We start from the raw sequence: 21887 nt of genomic DNA, 5'->3' as shown, positions 1-21887 counted from the left end.
AGGGGTCCCCAACCTTTCTGGGTTAGAGGGCTACCAAGGGCTGCCCGAGGGCTACTGAGAGCTACCTGAGGACTACTTTTGTGCAAAATCCTCTACTGATGTCCTGACATCATTCCCAAATCACACTAGATTAAATGGTAATTTGCTTATACATTATAATGAAATATTCTTTATAGGCTATGAAGAAATAATCTCATATTCAAATTAAGAAAAGCATTAATTGAGACTAAAATCTTGTAGTCGTGACTGTTTATTAACATCCTTGGTGGGCACCTCAGAAGCTCCTGCGGGCTACCTGGCGCCCGCGGGCACCACGTTGGTGATGCCTGCTTTAGAGAGTGCTAATGAAGGGACACCCTGATAGATGAGAGACTACAGTACTTGATCACAATGGTGATCTTCCTCCATTGAATGACACCCTCTCTTCTGACATTTTTTTTTTTTTTCGTTCAACTGGGAGACTCCAACTTCCATTGTCATTGTGACAGAGCACACAAGTGAACAGTGCACACACTGCCCACAACAAAATTGCATTTATGCCTCACCCATGCAATGGGGCAGCCCCCAATGACGTTCAAAAGGGAGCAGTGCGGCGGGATGGTACCATGGTCAGGGTACCTCTGTCATGGAGGAGGATGGGGCACTGAGAGCACTGGTTAATTACTCCCCCCACCAACCTGTCGGGTCGGGAGTCGAACCGTCAACCTTTAGGATACAGGTGTGATGCCCTAACCGCTTACCTATGACGGCCCATATCTGATGTAACATACACACTTGACAGATCTCAGCACATCTCTCTTCTCTCTAGTACCTCTCATAGTTGAAGTCAACCTCCCTCCCCTGTCAGATAGACTAGCACAGAGACACCCTCTCTCCTCTCCTCTGACATCAGATGCAACATACAGATGTTCACTGATCTCCTCTGACAACAACCTCACTACCAACTACTTTTTATTCAAAAGTGATTTTTTATCTACAAACTAAAGGCACCGCCATGGGTAGTGCAATGGCACCGAATTACGCGAATCTTTACATGGGCCAGTTTGAGAACATTGTCATTCTCGACCCAGACATCAATCCTTTTTACCAACATATAGTGGCCTATCAGCCTTATATTGATGATTGTTTTATGATATGGTCTGGTAATGAGGCTACATTGACCAAGTTTTACGCGTATCTCAATGCCGCCAGTGAACACCTAAAATTCACATTCGAATCCAGCTTCAGCAACATTAGCTTCCTTGATGTGATGGTAACCATTGAGGGTGAGACCCTACACACTGACCTATTCCGTAAGCCCACTGACAGAAACACTCTATTGCACGGAGACAGTTACAATCCCACACACCTCATTAAAAGCCTCCCCATAAGTCAATTTCACAGGGATAGACGGATATGCAGCTCTGATGACCGATACTCAGAGCAGGCGTCGGATTTAAAAAACAGATTTTCAGAGGGGTCAATTCCGGGTCCAGAAAGTAAAAACCCTGCCAGAGTTTCCTTCCAACACAGGTGACTCCAGTAAGCAGCTGGTCAACCTGTCTTGAGTGCTCAATTATCAGGTGATTCGGAGATGGTTGGATCCAATTTGTGGCAGGGTTTTTACTTTCTGAACCCGGGATTGACACCTCTGCAGATTTTTGGAGCGTGGTTACAGAGAGGAGTGGATAACCGCGGCGAGCGCGCGCTTTAACACCACCACACAGACAGAGGCATTGCAGCCCAAAATCAAACCCCCCCAGAGCTCTCCTCCTCTCTGTTTTACCACGTACTCGCCTATTGGTTTTGAAATACAGAACATATTGAGGAAACACTGGCATGTTATCAGCTCCGACCCTGCGCTTCAGTCTCTCTACAAAGAGTCTCCAAAGCTGATCTACAAACGCGCTCCAATTTTACGCAACCAGTTGGTAAAATCATACACCGCATCAGAAAGGCCACGCACCTTTTTGGACGTCCCAGATGGTAATTATAAATGTGCTAATTGCGTTCAATGTGGGTTTACAAATAAATGCAAAACATATAAACACCCACATAATGGAAAAACACTAAAAATATGCGGTGTAATTACATGCAATACCCCCTTCGTCATATATCTCATCAAGATTCAAGATTCAAGATTCAAGATTTTTATTTGTCACATGCTTCCTTGTGCAAGCACAATTGGCAGTGAAATGGGGGTTGCAACTGCTCAGTGCTGTGTTGGATGGTAAAAAATGAAAATAATAAAATAAATAAAAAATAAAAAATAATTAAAAATAGTTATTGTCTTAATTCAAAAAGCGGATGGCTTGAGGAAAAAAACTCTTACGCAGTCTCTCTGTTCTACATCTTATGGAACGTAGTCGTTTCCCTGAGGGCAGCCTTTCAAACATGGAGTGACTAGGATGAAATGTGTCTTTCATAATCCTTTGTGCTCGTGTCTTTGTCCTTCTTGCATATACATCTTGCAGCCCTGGAAGGATGGCGCCAGTGATTTTTTCTGCAGCATGCACTACTCTGTGCAGGGCTATCTTGTCCTGAGCTGTGCAGTTGCCATACCATGTTGTAATGCTTCCTGTAATTACTGACTCAATTGTGGCAGAATAGAAGGACTTCTGCATGTCTGATGGAATTCTGAACTTCCTTAGCCTCCTGAGGTGGTACAGACGCTGCCTGGCCTTTTTCACTACGGTGGTGATGTGAGGTGACCAAGACACCAAAAATGTTGACGCCTAGATACTTGAAACAGCTCACTCTTTCCACAGGGGTACCAAAGATTTCCAGTTGAGCATAGTTCTTCTGATCTTTTCCTCTTCTGTAGTCCACCACAAGTTCTTTGGTTTTGGTGACGTTGAGCTCTAAACTGTTCTCTGCACACCAGGATGACAACATCTCAACCTCATTTAGGTAGGCTGTTTCATCGTTGTTGGAGATGAGTCCTACCACCACTGTGTCATCTGCAAATTTCACGATGGAATTGGAGCTGTGGATAGCTGAGCAGTCATGGGTATAAAGGGAGTACAACAGAGGGCTGAGAACGCAACCTTGCGGCGCGCCGATGTTGAGGGAGATTATGCTAGAGGAGCAGTTGCCAATCTTCACTGCCTGAGGTCTGTTTGACAAGAAGTTGAGTATCCATGCACATAGAGAATGACAAAGTCCAATGTTTTTCAGCTTGGATACTAGTTTTGAGGGCACGATGGTATTAAATGCTGAGCTGTAGTCTTGCATAGTTGCCCTGTCCTTTATCCAGGTGAGAAAGGGTGGTGTGAAGGACATGGGAGATGGCATCATCAGTGCTCCTATTTTCACGATAGGCAAATTGAAGGGGGTCTAATGAGCCAGGGACAGAAGAGCAGATTATATTTTTAACAAGCTTCTCAAAGCACTTGTCATCAGATGTCCCTGTGGCCTGGCATATGTGGGGTGTACTTCCAGACCACTACGTATTCGGATGAGAGAGCATAGAAGCAACATCAGGTGCGGTGACGAGCGCAATCCTGTGGCGGCGCACTTCAAAAAAGCCGGACATAATCTGTGTTTTTTTCAATACATAGGCATCGAAAAAGTGGACAAGCCCTCCAGGGGAGGCAACCACAAACGCCTTTTATTGCAACGAGAGACATATTACATACACACACTGAATACAATGTCTCCAGCTGGCTTGAATGAGGAATTCGACATTAAGCCGTTCTTATAGATGTAACTTTATGTGGTTTCTTTGTGATATGAGTGTGGTAGACTTTTCACTTCATGTTTCCTCATGACTAACCTTTTACTGAACATGTGTATGATGCATTGACAGTAAATAGAATGGACGCCAAATCAACGCTATTTGCCATTCAACGCTTTGAAGCCAGATTTGGGAACATTCCAACTTACATTCCACCTTAGCAACGCCAAACGCAGGTGCTGATTGGACAACAACAAGACTTCTAACGGTCAATCAAACCATGTTCTGATGCTCATTGGTCAATTTAACTTTTAATATCTCTCTAAAATAAAACATCACCACACAAAATCACCACCCTGGTAAGTTGGAGAGCAAGGGGACCTACTAGTTGAGCGAAAAATGATCCCCCTGGAGTGGCATTTAAGGGAGATACAGGGTTTTATGTCTCTCATAGGAATGAATGGGATTTGGCCATTTTTTGGTCTTTTTGGGTCCAACCTTGGCTCCAACTTGGCTTCAACAATGAAATAGAATTTTGGCCTCCATTCTATTTACTCTCAATGGTATGATGTGATAACTCTAATCGGTTACTATATTGTATAATTTATTTATGGTGTGTAGTCAGATTATAATGATCAGAATATGTTTTTCTTTTTGAAAACTGACCTATGGAGAGCTTTGTCTACAACCTTTGAAATTATGAATTGTATATATTGTAAATAAGTATTTGGGAAAGGTGCCCACTGGTACCCACTGTGTATATAGGCCCTACCCTTCACTTTTAATGAGACACCCCCTCCTGTGTTTGATATAGCCGATACATGCACAGCCACCTGCTCTCCTGACTGCTCACCACCATACACTAGGGTTCAGTAGCTTTCATTGGACAGCAGAAATATTCCAAGATCTCCTCCTTAGTAATTAGTAGAGTACTCTACAACACTTGTAAGACCTCCCCCTTAGTAATTAGTAGAGTAATCTCACCTTAGTAATTAGTAGAGTAATCTACAACATTTGTAAGAGTGATCATACAGTACAGTTCACAATTGCAGAGCCACACTGGGACCAAAACAGGATTGGGTATTTTTGGGCAGCTCCCTCTAAAGTGTGTGCTTGTCTCTAACATAATACAAAAAATCACCAGCAGTGGGACTGTAAAGATAAACATCTCTAAAGATAAAACAAGTTAATCGACTACAATCTAGAGTACACATGTTCAAGAATTATAAATAGTACAAATATTATACAAAGAGTCCCCAAGTTTTATACACAGTGTCAGAGCGTCTTGTAGAGGTGTCTGATATCTCCCCCATGGCTCTAAGCCACACACATTTGAGTTCAAAATGTAGGCCAGGGGTTTACAGTGTAGACTCCACACAGACACTTGTATGTGCCACACGCCACCATTGTAGAGACACGTTAGCTCATAACTAAGCACCACCATTGTAGAGACACAGAGACACTTTAGCGCATAACTAAGCACCACCATTGTAGAGACACAGAGACACTTTAGCGCATAACTAAGCACCACCATTGTAGAGACAGAGACACTTTAGCGCATAGCTACACACCACCATTGTAGTGACACAGAGACACTTTAGTGCATAGCTACACACCATTATTGTGGTGACACAGAGACACTTTAGCGCATAGCCAAGCACCACCATTGTAGTGACACAGAGAAACTTTAGCGCATAGCTACACACCATCATTGTAGAGACACAGAGACACTTTAGCGCATAGCTACACACCATCATTGTAGAGACACAAACACGAGTAGTATCCAACAATCACAAACTTCGATATCACCCAACTGAACAAAGCCACAAACACTCACCAGGAACTATCAACGCAACATGAACGATAGCAGCCACTATACTAGCTATCAATAAAGAATATTAATTAGGGATGCACGATTATGGAAAAAATCATTATCACAATTATTTTGGTCAAAATCATAATCACGATTATTAATAACGATTATTGATTTTTGCAGATTATTTTGAAAATTTCTGGCCAGAATTTCTGGCCAGAAACTCCAGCCTGTCAGTATGTTCTGGCTTCAAGGACGCTCTCAAAAGAAGGTCACTATTGCCACGATTAAATCACGATTAAAATCATGAGTTCGATTTCACTATTTTATCACGATTTTGATTATTTTTCGATTAATTGTGCAGCCCTAATACTAATGACTGAAGACTGTGAGGTAAGTTTACATACCTTTGTTCAGGTGACACGTCTTCCTCTCTGAAGTTTGGATGCCTGCCATCTTTTGACCAGTCACTTCGTAAGGACACAGATCTCTGTGCAGATGAGTCTGGTCTCTGTGACATGACTCTGCAGGAACAGAGAAACCAACAGTAAGAGGAGCAGTGTACCACACACACGCACGCACACACACACACACACACAAACATGCACGCACACACACACACAAACATGCACGCACACACACATGCACACACACACAAACACACACACACACACACACACACACACACACACACACACACACACACACACACACACACACACAAAACAAACCCTATCTTGCCAACAAAGGCAACATACAGTAAAAATGAGGACAACATGTAGATATTGTGGACAAGAGGAGGAGGGCATTATGCATCATGCAATACTACAACAGATATAAGAGCTATAGTAGTAAGGATACTAAGACACTGTGTGAGAAGGAGAACCTTTCCCCTTCTCAGTATCTCACTGTTTTTAAAAGCTCATGGGTTTGGTGAAAACCTTTTGATGACTGCTGTTTTTGCATTGCACATAGGCCTGGGTATTGATTGAAAATTTTCGGTTCCGGTTCCATTTCCGGTTCCTTCGTTTCGGTTCCGGTTCCAGAACGGTTCCATTTTCGGTTCCTAGAAACCCTGAATTAAACCTGCAGTTACCCAAAGTGGCCAGTAGATGGCGTAACGGGTCTATAAATCATGAGTTCCCCTGCCTGCCACAAGGCGGCCCTCATCGTGACTTAAGCAATGGCGGGTTAAAGGCATTTAATTCTATACAGCATTCATGATTAATTGCATGCTGCAAGTTGTCCTCTCGGCATGGCTTGGCAAGTATAATAAACGGTTTTGATACTGATAAATGTACTCATGTCTGATTAAAATTGTTCTGCTGTACGGTGCAACTTCACTTCTGGTACCAATCCTATGTCAAGCGTGCCTGACATGATTTTTTAATGTAGCTTACGCTACCCAGTCTGTCGACAGCTCACCAAAACGGAGACCCAAGATTGCCACTTTCTAGTCACAACCTGTAGTCTACATGAGTCACAACCAGTTATTGACATGTGAGCTCAAGCCAGCAACTTGACTTAAAGCATTAGGTGTAGGACTACATACAAGTAGGCTATGGAGGATGCATGTACATGAATCAAAAGTCCTGTTCAACCATGCAGACGCACACAATGTGGGTCTCGATTGACTGGGGATGGTTTCTCGGAGAACACACCGCACTTACAAATTGACTTGATTTGAAACACCGTCCTTGCACAACCGTAGCCAAAGTGTATGAGAATACAATTACGCACAATAATGAGTCTCAGAAGTGTTTCCGTTGGTTTAGCCTACGATGTATTTACTGTCTGAATGCACGGTAGACCCATCAGTTCGCTTCTAGTGTAGATCACTCCGCCGGTATGACACTATAGCTCCATAACTAGCCCAAAAGGTGCAAACCTCGTTATTTTAGTGCGACTGGATGCTGGTCTCGTCAAACCTAGTGCAGTGTACTAATTTCCAAAGTGTAAAATTGAACTTAAGACGCACTGTGTCTCCTCTAGCTGTCTTGAACAGCTGTATCGGTCATCCCCATCAATCAAGCCCCACAATTGATCTCGCACAACGTCCCTGACTACCGTTTTAAAAACGTGCCTTACCTTTTTAAAAAAAAACTTTTCTTGAAAACCTCGTACATGTAATTCTGTCACTTTAATCCACATTTTGACGTGGCCAAGCCATTGCTGCTAACCAGTCAGTCATGAATTCATGCAGTTTGTTTTGACAGTAGGTAACGTTCTGTGAAACAGTCTAGGTTCAGCATCAAACTGGAATTGTTCATCTAGTGCAATAGCTTAGCTCAGAAATATAAAAGAATCGTTCAGTTTGTGATACAAGCATGAAAATTGGTATACATATAGCCAAATGCCTTCCAAAAAGATCTGGATATGGAGGCATCATGAGTTTTCAACAGGGTGGCCATGGCAGCCATTTTTCAAAATGGCCGCCAACAACAGCAGTGTTCTTATGAGTAAAGGATATAATAAGATATTTTAGACATATTTACCATTCATAGTGCTTGGTAAATGTCTTATGTATAATTTAAAAGTTGTCATGAATATTCAAGATGGCCGCCATTTTCAAGATGGCCGCCATTTTCAAGATAGCAGCCGTCTCTTGTATGATAGTCTAATATAGGTGATATTGGTGTCAAATCAGTCATTTATTAGGATGCAGAATTCAAATTTGCAACTTTGGAATTGACCAGAGGCTTCCTTTCATCTCACCCCATACTTAATGTACAGTAGTGTCACAGTTTCTTCCAAGAGGGCAGCTATATGGCCAAAATCAAAATTGTAAGTGCAAGTTATTATCTATTTTGTTAACAAGTGATCTAATAAACATAACAATTCCTATATCAGCAACAACTTAACCGTTTGATGAATGGGCATGTAATAGAGTGGATGTTGGCAAATACCCAGGCTCCACCCACGTAATGACGCAAGACCTTAGATTCTACTACTAGGCAAAGAGCTTGTTCAGCTACATCTTGAGCTCTGTCTTGCTGGGGAACCCCACCCACTTTTCCGGGAACCGATTAACTATGAACATCTCCAACGGTCTTGGGTAGAGGCGTGTTCAAGTCAGTGACGTGGTTTAAGCAGAGATGTTCTATTGGGACTAAACTTTTGCTCAGCCTTTTCTGCCCTCGACAAGTAGCAAACTGAGGGAGGTGGGTCAACCATGACGTTTGAGGATGTTAGTTATTATTCTCTTGGTCAGACCAAGTCTGGAAGAGATTTGAAAGTCATGTAATCAGGCTGGTTGACAAACTAGCTGTTGTTGAACTGTGATTATGGTAAATATTGTCAACAGCAGCCATGATAAAGACATGGCCTCGTAACTGTGGAGAGCATACCACTTGTTCTCTATGAAACTGCTGGCAGACATGGTTCCTTATCTGTGTTGAGCGGTTAAGAACCCTATCACAAGATACGCTCAAACCTAGATGTGCTATTTTATCTACAAATTCCCTATTATGTGTGTGGGCAATGGGCATGCAGCACCAGTCCTATGTATAATGGTTAGTGGTGTCTCTGTGCAGTACTGTGTCTGAAAAAAAAACTGCTGTCTGGAGCTTGCTTGTGCTTGTGCTGTTGAATTTGAGCAACTGAGCAATCGTAAGTGCTGCAGGAGATGTTGCTTCTGGTCTTTCATGCTGGGCCCATCTAGGACCATGTTCACAAGGGTAAGCAACAGCTTTGGCACAGAGTCCTTTTGACATTTTTCGGGGAAACCATGAAATGGTTTGGTCTCACCAAATACAGTGACGGTGGACAATCAGTGCAGCATGTGTATTGTGCATACAGTAGCATCTTGATTGGGTAACACTTCCAAATAAGGGGCCATAATTAACAGTAAAGTAGCTACAACCTAATACTTAAGTAAGGGTTAATAATCATTACTTAATGGCACATTAGACACATATTAATTGTTATTAATGCATATGTTGAACATTAGTAAGCAGTTACTTAACTATTAGCTAACTATTACCTTGTGTTACAAGTTAATAGCATATTATTATTTATCTAATAGATAAGTAAGGGCACAGTTAATAGTTAAGTAGCTATCAGGTCATACTTAACTAAGGACCAAAATTAACACTTACATAATACAAAAGTAAGGCATAGCTAATGGTTAATTAATACTTAAATATTGAGTTTTGGGACCCTTATATTAGAGTTGGCTGAGGATAACTAATGGTTAATTAATAGATAGATATTGTTGTTTGGGACCCTTATATTAGAGTTGGCTGCGGATAACTAATGGTTAATTAATTGATAGATATTGGTGTTTGGGACCCTTATAATAGAGTTGGCTGAGCATACCTAATAGTTAATTATTTAATCTACTGTGACATCTAGTTTTCAGTCGTTCAAATCACTGTAATAGTGGCAACAGGAGCCATTATATAGCAAGGATTAGACGTACACTTCTCAGTGATGGTGGGGTGATGAGATGTAATTTTTTCATGTACCACTTATTAGTTTTAATGGTAAAAACCCTGCAATAAATGCAGAACATTATGAAGAGTAATAGTTTTGAAGCGAGACTAAACCATTCCTCTGTGATAATTAGGTTAATGTTTGAGAATATTAGCTCCAAGAAGAGCAGTGCATGATGGGTACGCAATCTACAGACAACAATATTTCGGTATTATTTAATCATTAGATATGCCTTGCTTTTGTATTAAGTAAGTGTTAATTAAGGTCCTTAGTTAAGTATGACCTAATAGCTACTTAACTATTAACTGTACCTAATCTAATGATTAAATAATACCGAAATATTGTTGTCTGTAGATTGCGTACCCATCATGCACTGCACTTCTTGGAGCTAATATTCTCAAACATTAACTTAATTATCACAAAGGAATGGTTTAGTTTTGCTTCAAAACTATTACTCTTCATAATGTTCTGCATTTATTGTAGGGTTTTTACCATTAAAATTAGTGAATGGTACATGAAAAAATTACATCTCATCACCCCACCATCATTGAGAAGTGTACGTCCAATCCTTGCTATATAATCGCTCCTGTTGCAACTATTACAGTGATTTGAACGAGTGAAAACTAGATGTCACAGTAGATTAATTAATTAACTATTAGGTATGCTCAGCCAACTCTATTATAAGGGTCCCAAACACCAATATCTATCGATTAATTAACCATTAGTTATCCGCAGCCAACTCTAATATAAGGGTCCCAAACAACAATATCTATCTATTAATTAACCATTATGCCTTACTTTTGTATTAAGTAAGTGTTAATTTTGGTCCTTAGTTAAGTATGACCTGATAGCTACTTAACTATTAACTGTGTCCTTACTTATCTATTAGTTAAATAATAATATGCTATTAACTTGTAACACAAGGTAATAGTTATCTAATAGTTAAGTAACTGCTTGCTAATCCATTAATAACAATTAATATGTGTCTAATGTGGCATTAAGTAATGATTATTAACCCTTACTTAAGTATTAGGTTGTAACTACTTTACTGTTAATTATGGCCCCTTATTTGGAAGTGTTACCCTTGATTGTTATCCTGCACACACGCTTTGGCAAGAGCAATGCTGATGTCTTCCTCAAAGGCCATCAGGACATCTCTTCCCCTGGTGTAAGCCTGCATATCAGGGAACTCAGCAAAAAGTCTCCTTCTGCCTTGAAGAGTTAACTCTGTTATCGACCTCTATTCCTAGGTGTTCCATGTGTGACTTGTAGAGCTGGGAAAGTTCAACTAGTTTGAATAGGTGCTGAGCTATCATGTTGTCTGGTCTCTCCTATGGAGCACCAACTCGGCCAACACAAGACCAGAGGTTGATGCTGCATGTCCCTGAACATTATCTTCAAGACCTTCTAAATTAGCCTTTCTAGCGCAATTTTAGAGACCTTCTAGACATTTGGGATGATATTTAGCTTCAATAGCCACCATGTCCCCAACACTAAGTCGCCCAACTAACTCTGTGTCTTGAAGTAGGGATGCAGCAGCAGGCACTATTTTGTCCAATTGCAATGTTGCAGCCTCACGAAAGTCTTCATTGCCAGCAGGATGTCTGCAGAAGAAACAGATGTCTTGTCTCATTTCAGGCGCCTGACTTGGCTGAGACCTTCAGAGTTTGCATTCTGATTCATCATCAGGACTTTCACTGCATGCTCGCTTTTTTGCTCTTTTCAACATGGTTTCATCAAACTTCGACCTGCATGTATGATGGTATTGACTTTTGTTTGCAACCATGGCTGCTTCAATACCATGACTCTTATCCAGTCCAATCTGAAAGGTGAATGGAGCTGGCCAGGTTCATTAAACTGGAATAAATGCTCTGCAAGTGAAGTGTAAACCACTCCCCTTGTCTGGTCGCTTTGACTGCAAAGGACATCTCAATGCCTCTGCTGTGTGTTCTTGGCATGTAATATAGCTTCCTGTTCATTATGGCTGTGCAAGAAGTTGATGGTACTTCACCATCAAAATTTCCAAGTTGGAAGTTTCTCATTTTCTCATCCAACAAAAAACTTTGTTTTTACTACTTTTACTACTTTTTACTAGGTAAACACATTAAAGTAAGGGATACAACTAGGTTCTGATAATTACCCCACACTTAGCGCGATCGTTTATCCGGTTCCATTTAATTCCTGTGCGATCTGCACACCATCTGGGTAACTACTGCACTGTATATGAAAGTCATTCAAAACCCTGTTACCGTGCTGAAACATCCTATCCATTCAGGTGCAGCTATCCACCTACTGTACATATAATGAAAACTACACGGTTGTAACATTAAATAGCATTTATGAAACTAAACTACACTATCACTAAACCATTACCACAACCAGCATATTAATAACAGATACTATGGCATTATTAGGCGGAGTGTATTTAGCTGGCACTGAACCAAATGCCAAGTTTCACAGCAGTGGTGTGCCAGTGAGCCCTGGCAGTGCTTAAACATCCACTCTATGACATGTCCATTCATTGAATGTTTTGGTTGTTGCTAGGAATTGTTACATTTATTAGATCACATGTTAACAAAGTGGGTTTATAACTCATTTTCTTGCAATTATAATTTTGATTTTGGCCATATGGCAGCCCTCTTGAAAGAAACAGTGATACTATACTGTACATTAAGAATAGAGTGAGATAAAAGGAAGCCTCTGGTCAATTCAAAAGTTTCAAATTTGAATTCTGTATCATAAAAAATAACTGATTTGACACCAATATCACCTATATTAGACAATCATACAAGTGAAGGCTGCTATCTTGAAAATGGCGGCCATCTTGAATATTCATGACAACTTTTAAATTATACATAAGACATTTACCAAGCACTATGAATGGTAAATAGGTCTAAAATATCATTTTATATCCTTTACTCATAAGAAAACTGCTGTTGTTGGCGGGCCATTTTGAAAAATGGCTGCCATGGGCACCATGTTGAAAACTCATGATGCCTCCATATCCAGATCTTTTTGGAAGGCCTTTGGCTATATGTATACCAATTTTCATGCTTGTATCACAAACTGAATGATTGTTTTGGTTAACCGCCGCACTAATCTGGCATTTTAAATTCATACACTGTACGTTTAATAAAGCATTAAAAAAAAAAACACCATTAATGCCACTAAGCATGACATAACCTTCATTTAAGGAACATTTGTCCATCACGTTCTGGTGCGCTGAAACACATTGAAATGTAAGGGTTCACAGGAAAACAAGTTTTGGGCGAATGACTCAAGATATTGCAGGATATTTGTTCAGGTGCAATATTTATTTCAAGTGCAAAGTTGGAGGTCAAACTCTTTCAAGTGCAAAGTTGGCTGTCAAACTCTTTCAAGTGCAAAGTTGGCTGTCAAACTCTTTCAAGTGCAAAGTTGGCTGTCAAACTCTTTCAAGTGCAAAGTTGGCTGTCAAACTCTTTAAAGTGCAAAGTTGGATGTAAAACACTGTTTAACAATAAGTCATTATATATAAATACTATTTATCAAATATGTATAAATGCACCACCACCCACCATATACCATCACCACACCATCTCCACTATGTGGACATGCACATATTTACATGTCTGGGGAAAGGCAAGCCCTTTCTTGGCTGATAGTGTCCCCAGCTGTCGAAAACGTGCGCTCCGCAAGAGTGGAGGATGCCTGTACACAGAGATATCTGCCTGCCAAGTCCGACAGCAATGGAAACGTGTTTCGTTCAGTCCACCACCAGGTTACAGGGTTAACAGAGGTCAGAGTAGATGGTAGGTCCCTGTATCGCTGGATCTCCTCCTGCACCTTCTCGGCAATGGTCTGTGGTGTTTCCTGCCGCGTTTCCACTGCCATGTCCTCGTCGGCAAACAGCTCCCCGAGGGCAGAGAGCCCTAGGTTCCTCTGAAAATTACAAGACATCAGGGTAAATGCAAAGGTAACTCTTGTCAAAATGGTTTTAGGACAATACCATAGCAAAAGAAAGAGGAGAACAAGCGCTCAAAGTCTTTTCTCCAGATAGAAGGGGTGCATCTTAGTTAATCCTGTTAAGGCATCATAGAAAGAGCCGGAGGACTGAATCCAAAGCGCTCTCCTTCGAGTCAATGTTGTAGCTGCCCGGTTTCAGCTGTCTGGCCTTTGTCAAGGTCAGGGTGTGGTTAAAAAAAGTCCATAGCAATTGCTTTTCATTTTCACCTTTTTTGAAACCCTGACCACCATAGAGTCGTCATCAGAGGCCGTCAGCTCCATCTGCTGGGCTGCTACACCTTCATTCTACATTCAAAGCAGAAGGAGGGGGGGGGGGGGGGGGTGAGGAGCAAGCGAGAGAGAGAGAGAGAGAGATCTAGTCTATGTAAAACTTAAAAATGAAAGGAATAAATGTTACTAATAGCACACACCTGTCGTGTCAGCAACTCATTCACCAGTCTGGCCCACACATCGTGACCTGCCACCTTATTCTTAAATCTTGGGTCCAAGGCCGTGCCCTCCTCCAAGAACTGCCTGGTACGCTCATCCTTAAAAACATAAACAGAACAGTATGACATACAGTTAGTAATTGTCATTGTCAAACAGTTTGGGTATGTATATACAGTTTTCTATATAAACCGGAATCCTGCATGATTGAACTGCCTACCTGGTATCGCTGAGAAAGGTCACCCCAGATCTTCTCCTTGATGGCCTGTGTAAATGCAGAGTCTTGAGCTGTGACTGTGAAGTGGTGCTGTAGTTTACCAAGGATGGGAAGAATCTGACCAAGAGTTGGGCTCTTTTCAGCAGAGATGCAAATGGTGGAGGTATAAAGGACCCTCATAACTCTGACAAACTGTTCTGCCTTAGCCAAGTCATCAGCACTCATTCTCTCCAGCCTGCACAAATATACACACAGACATCATTGTTTCAATGTGAAGTCAAGTTGGACATACAATGTTAGTAAAGTGCCCGCCCTGTCCACTAATATATACCTGTCCCTCTCCATTGATCTTTTCAAGCGAGGATCCATGGAGGCTGCTTGGAGGGCAGGAAACTGCTCCACGAATCTCTCCACCATGAGGCTGTTCCACCGGTTCTTCACATCCAGGATCACACCATGCTCTGGAAGACCTGTGGAGAGACAGCGAACAAAACATGGTTATTTTTATAGATGTGACCAGATGTAGTGTTTATTGTTTTTATATTGATGCTTACAATGGCCTACACGCGTTAATGCACACACATACGAGTGATTCTACAATTTCCCTACGCTTTTGGCAAAAGCAAAATGTCAATTATCAGTATTTTTTTCAACTAAATGACCTAGATGTTTACATAGTGTATATATTTAAGTTTCCAAACAAACAAATTGCCAAGCTTAATCTTAAATCATTTGATAAATACTCTAATGAAAGCGAACATTTGCTTAATTATTTTGTCAACAGTGTTATGGACAAATACTATGTCATTTCAAACATATATAAAAATACTACAGAGTTGAAACAATATATGTTTGAAAGTGCTTATGTCCCTTAGCAGTAATGTTGTCATTAATCTGTGCAACTGATATAGAAAATGTGATTGTTGAGCTTCATAAGTAGGATTTTATGAGTCAGTGTGATACAGACTGACACATTTTTCATCATAAATTCCTGTAACGTCTGATTTGAATATAGTCACCCTCCTTACACAAGACTTCCTTCTCCAGAGATAATCCCTAGTGTATGTTCATAGGATTTTTCCAACACATAAGGGATCAATAGCACAAAAACACTTTCAAAACAGTCAACGGTGTAACTCAACTGTGTTACGGTCAACAGTGCAGGGGAACAAGTCGGCACTTTTTTAGGAGAAAAAAACAGAGCAGACAAACCCATCTCCCTAGAACACAAATTATTTTGTTTGTTTGTCTGTCAATATGGATATAAATTGGCAAAAACATACTCCTCCTCAACTGTCATCAGTGTTGCCAGATTGGGCTGGTTCCCGCCCAATTGGGCTGCTTAGGATGGCCGTGTGCGGGTAAAAATGGCATCTATCAGAAAAACCTTCCCACTGCCATAAAAATCAATAGAATTGGGCGGGTTTTTAGGGCGGATTTTGATTATTTTTTGGGCTGGAAATCATCAGCCTCATCTGGCAACCCTGACTGTCATACTTAATTGTAACACCATTGACGGTAACACCGTTGACATTTCAGCCATTTTTATGGTGTTGTGCTAACTGAGGACCTCAGAAGTTCCACCACAACACCTTAATCAATTCATGTATCTGTATGCTTTATCTGTGTTTTTCTACATGTGATTTCTAATTCAGATTCTTATGAATATGTTGATAACACTGTTGACAGGCAATTTTCCCGCTATGAGAACATGAAAAAGAATGGATTAAATTATGGAAGGATGGAGCTCAAAATTTACCAAAAAGTCTTCCCGTATCCTGCCAAAGAGGTTATGACATCACGTGATGTTATTCGTATGGCCTAAGACCAAACCATTACTGATTTATGGAGGAGGTTTCAGACCGTGACACGGTTAACACAGTTTTCGTGGACACACACAAAATGGCAAATTTCATGTATAATGGAAAGGACAGTGGTCTTTCTGACAGTTTTGTCATATTGTGATGATTACTGTGAATCAACATTTGCAATCGTCTTGGGCAAAACAAGTTTCTTTACATGCTAATATGAAGACTGAATCTGACATTTGGAAAACAGGACGGCATGAAAACGCCCAAAACCAGTATTAAATATTCATTCTTGCTGAGGGAAATAATGCTATGTCTACACTTTCTGTATTATATGAAAGATAAATGTTTTCTAATGTCCAAAACATCATTGGATGCAGTTAATAGTTAATGGAATTGCCAAATAAAATCCACGGACTTAAAAGTGTAGGCGAATTAGAGAATCACTCATACACACGTTGACGCACACACGCACTCCCTCCCAGCTGAGGGAGCACTGATTTTAATTGACAGCGTTCCTGAAACCGGAACCTAGGAGCACAGGTGTAAGATAAAAAGAGCCGAGAAATGGCTTCAGTGTGGATCTTACACGGCGCGCCAGAGGATGCGCGAGCTGTAGCCGATGGCTACAGGGTAGTTTGATGGAGGGCATAACTGCCCGACTCGTGGCTTAAGGCTTCGAAGTAATTTGCACAGAAACTAAAAGTGGGCATAGATGCCCTTGCCGTGGCTTAAGGCTGCGTAGGAAGTTCCACAAAAGCTAGAAGAAATTGTGACCCTCACTTCGTAGCTCCGAAGGAGAGCGTAAAGCGAAGCTGTCGGCCTATCCTCCCCAAGGCACCTCACAGTGCCTCCTGCCCCTGTGTGAATGTGATGCCAGCTTCGGCAAACGAGTCGGCAACAGGTAGTTGTTTTACGAGATGTACTGAGTTCCCCCTTACCATTTGCGAGTGATTGTAGCGCAACTAACGTCCACATTTGTATTTAAAACAGGAGAGTGATTGCGCGCTGGGTTGACGTGCCTGTATCCACAGCGTGCTACGGTCCCTTGTAACAGGTACAGATTGTTAAATCACTTTGCACCTCTTTCAAATGTCACTTGTATTCATGTTATTTCATTGTGTGTATTGACAGTATGTGTGTGGTTTTATTCCAGCGGCACCTGCTTGAGTGTTGTGCCGCCTCTTTCCCCTCTCGGCGTATGCCAGTCATTTACTGTCGCTTTACGCGCAGTTCAGTCCCCTGTAAGCACGCCTCCAAGCCGTGTGAGTTTTAACCTGTTTGTGGCCAAGTGTACTTCATGTTTTATTTTATTTTTCCTCATTTTGTTTTCTGTTTAAACCGAGGCTCTGGGTATAGTGACGTGTACAACCGCCTTTCAATTGTGCCTACAGCAAGGTCCATTTGTGTTTCACGAGTTACTGGCGTGTGAACAAAGCGCATGTTTGGTTTGCTGTGAGTTTGCTGTGTGTACGACAAAACCGTAGTTCGGTAGTCGATTTGTGGTTTCATCTGAGTGCAGTGTTTTCACTATAGGCTGGGCTATAGTTGGGGAGGTCACCTAGTTAATTGTGGTAGTGGGGGCCCACTGTACGAAATTGAAACGAAGAGACTATTACCCAGATACCCTCGACTTGTCTTGTCTTTCATTTATTTCAATATTTATTGTAAATAAAGACAATTTTCTATTTTCAACTCTAACCACCTGCCTCCCGGAAGATTCTTTTGGTGAAACCCTGCATGGGAACCCTTTGGGTGAAATAGGCTATACACCTTCACCCTATTACATAGAATTCAGATGATCTGAATCAGACATGTATAAACTAAGTGTCGTTACTTTTTTAAAAAAAAATCCAATTTAGTTAGTTGTCATCTTACCAAGAAGACGCTGTTTCTCTTTGAGAACAGGCTTAGCTAAGCTGCTTCTCTTCAGCCACAGCACCATGGCCCGGATTCTTCCTGCCCACCTTGCAATAGCAGGTACACCATAGAGTTTTTGGGCTGCTATGTTGAGTGTGTGGGCAAAGCAGGCTACCTTTGTGAAGGACATCCTTCTTATGGCGACGTTCATGTTTGCTGCATTGTCAACCGTGATGGCAACCACCTTCTCCCTCACACCAAATTCTTGCAGGATGTCCCCGATCTCTTCAGCTACCACCTGCCCAGTCTGAGATACATAGACGGCCCTTGTATGCAGGACCCGGTCCTTCATCTGCCCTTCTTGTACAAAATGTACAGACACAGTCAGATAGTGGTCCTGTGCCACACTGGTCCACTCATCCGCAGTAACAGCCACATCCCTGATGTTTTTTAGTTCTTCCACCACCCTCCCCTTCTCAACTGCATACCAGGCTGGAATGAAGGTGTTGGACAGCATGTCCCTGCTGGGGGGCTGATACTTGGGGTTGAGAGTTCTGGTCATCTCCCTAATTGACAAACATCAAAAGTAAAAGGATCAGGAGGTGCGCTCAAGACCTTGTAGGTGCTTAACTTTGTCAATGAGTTAACTCAAATCTCAAAAATACATGAATAAAGAAGCACTCAAACTCATCAAAAGAAACACATCATGGCATCTGAAAGTAGATATACTGAATCAAGAACAAGTTAAAAAAAAAACAACAACAAATAGCCTACATGTAATTAAGAACAATATACCATTCCTGATCAACTAACTTACCTAAACCACGGAGACTCCACCACAGAAAAAGGCAGCAAATTCTTCACCACAAATTTGGTCACTGCCTTGTGGCATTCAGTCTGCTTTTCTTTAGTCATTTACCCCTTGGCAGCAAGGGTGAATGGTGTTGGGGCAGCAGGGCAGGGAATCTGTGCAGAGGCTGTGGAAATGATGTGATTAGGTTGGGTAGAACTAAACATTTTAAAAACACGCCCGCACCAGCACTGATACACACATTTCCATTGAGTGCCGAGTCGAATGTTATGAGCGCGAGGGGAATCATTAGAACCATTTTGCGTTAAATGAATGCTACCACCGTTGGCTGCCTGAAACGTTTTGTCACGACAGTCTCCAAAACAAGTTGTCCATTAACAAATCGTGTTTTCACTTACAATATTCGCAATACATCGTTTTCAAACACAGCCCATGTTGATCATGTTCAGGCTTGTTAAACGGTTGTGTGCATTACGGAAATATCTTCTCCGTCATAGTTCATGACAGCAGCTAACTTGCCATGCCTGGTCTCATTCCCCCATATTTTATCAGTGATACACTTTCAAAGTGTTAAAAACGGAGACATTTGGGAACTTTTCAAGTCTTCAAACAGTCACCAAAGTGGCAGGTTATTTGCAAGCGCACTAGTGGTTGTTGTCAACATGTAGCTGCAGCTAAACATGAAACATGTAGCTGCAGCTAAAACGAAACCAGCATAACGCTAGCAGCTAGCTCGTCTTGTCGTAGCCTAACTAACAAAGTTGAATGGAACTCACGGAGCAACTTAATACTACCAGATGAAATGTCGGACAGTGTGGTACCTTCAGTTGTTTCCCAGGAGTCAGAGAAATCTTTCTGAAGAGTAGAGGTCATGGTTGAAGTTGACGGTATTGCAGCAGGCATAGTTGAGGTTGACGGTGTTGCAGTTGTAAAGATGCTGCAACTCTCTGCACGCAAGTTAATCGAATGCAAGAGCAGGTGTTTGAACAGGTTTGATGTATTGCCATTCTTAGATGATATCAGTTTATCGCAGATATTGCAGCGCGCTCCATCCTTATCTACTTTTCTGAAATATAGCCAGGCTTTCGACGGCATGTTTTTGTCTCTCAATAGTACAATCAGCTGGTTGAAAATCAGCTGTCTTATCAATGAGGTGAATGAGGTGCGAAACGGGAAGAGGAGGAGCGTGGTCAGTTTGTGACACTTGTGATTGGCTGAAATGGCCGCGTGCTTAAACACACATTTGATGGCTCTGACAGTCAGACTTCAGGAACCGAAACGTGGAACCGACAGACAAGGCACGTTTCAATACCAAGTAGAACCTTAGCTTTTAATTCGGTTCCATCAAAGAATTGAATTTCGGTACCCAGTCCTAATTGCACAGCTCTAAGACTAGCGGTACGCTTGCTGCGAGCTGTAAATTATGCGCGTCACCGTGAGCAATTGACTGCACATGGTTGCTTTAAAAGCAGCAGTTGACCAAGATGCAAAAAACTGGCTGTATCATCCAGGGGACAGAGAGCACGCAGCATTGCGATGCGGAAATTGGGAACACAGGAGGCAAGGAAAACAAAAAACAAAAATAGGGGCGAGAAAACAATTCCGCTACTGCTCCTATATTTGCACGCTCCATTTTCAAAGTGCAATGAGGGAGTATGATCGCAAATGTTTGTGATGTCGGGCAAACTCAATGAGACACTTTTTAAAGTTGCTGCCATTGTTGTTTTCATTAGAAGCACACGCGTGGAACCGTGCAGTCATTCTTACGATCGCTCCCAGCGAGTTTGAAGATATCGCACCTGACGCACGCATTTGGTTGCCGTATCCAACGCGTGCGAAATTGACATTAAATACGCATGTTAATGTGTTCATGGAGAAATCGTGCACACGCTTGCATATCCTTCAGCAAGCATGCCGAGAGCCTAAGGGATCTCAAGAGATGCACACTGCAACAAGATGGAACACTGTTCACTGAACTTTGAAATCCACAGTTGTTTCCTGCGTTCCGGGTCAACATTGCCGCACGGAAGCGCGCACCACCGCGGCATTAGAACTCCAACCAATGACTTTGGGCAAGGGGAAATGTGGGGATTGAAGTGTGTGTAAATGTCTGATTTGTTGTATTGTCTGTAGGCCTAACGTTTGTGAATGGTGACTGAAATGTGTACAAGGGCAATTGTGTTTTGGATGTTTTATTTTTTTGACTGTTGAATGACAAAAGACCAACAAAGGTCGGCGTCTGCGCCTGAACTTAATACTCGTGTATTGCTTGGTGCGTGCACTCCCAAAAAGTAGTAATCACTCAAGATCATAGAAAAAAGGAGGCGCACACAAGACTTGTGTGAAAAAACTGTATTCAAGCCGAAATTAAACAACAGAAGTCTATGGTAAACTGGAGAAACAGACGTAGCCTATACTGGACTAGCTTCGAAACGTCTGTTTCTCCAGTTAAACTCAGACTTCTGTTGTTTAATTTCAGCTTCTATACACTTTTTCACACAAGTCTTGTGTGCGCCTCCTTTTTTCCATTATCTTGAGTGATTACTTCTTTTGACTGTTGTAATTTAAACTGGCTGATTTTGGTTTGTGATGGTCTAGTGTAAAGGTTTGGACCAATCATGTGTATCCTGTGTTGCCAATGGTTAACAGTGTTGGGAGTAAAGCGTTACAAAAGTAACTAATTACTGTAATGCATTACATTTTTGAGTAACGCAGTAATGTAACGGATTACACGGGGGAAAATCGGTAATATGTCCTTGTTACAATGCAAGTAACTTGCACATTACAACGCATTTTGTCCCCTAAATTTTGTGTGGGTATTTTGTTTTCTTTATACAATGTTCGCGGATCACCACGAG

At 41.6% G+C, this 21887-nt stretch overlaps 1 protein-coding gene across 1 annotated transcript; it reads right to left on the bottom strand.

Moving 5' to 3' along the window:
- Window positions 1-4841: 4841 nt before the first annotated feature.
- LOC134444381 (zinc finger BED domain-containing protein 4-like) lies at window positions 4842-18408 on the bottom strand. Its single transcript, XM_063193715.1, has 5 exons — window positions 18237-18408; window positions 14882-15020; window positions 14554-14785; window positions 12528-12539; window positions 4842-4856 (listed from the first exon to the last, which is right to left on the bottom strand). The coding sequence occupies exons 1-5, from the start codon at window positions 18406-18408 to the stop codon at window positions 4842-4844; spliced, it is 570 nt and encodes a 189-aa protein (XP_063049785.1).
- Window positions 18409-21887: the final 3479 nt, after the last annotated feature.

Source organism: Engraulis encrasicolus, unplaced genomic scaffold (assembly GCF_034702125.1).
Source record: "Engraulis encrasicolus isolate BLACKSEA-1 unplaced genomic scaffold, IST_EnEncr_1.0 scaffold_53_np1212, whole genome shotgun sequence".
Classification (NCBI taxonomy): domain Eukaryota; kingdom Metazoa; phylum Chordata; class Actinopteri; order Clupeiformes; family Engraulidae; genus Engraulis; species Engraulis encrasicolus.
This window is presented reverse-complemented; position numbering and strand designations above follow the sequence as displayed.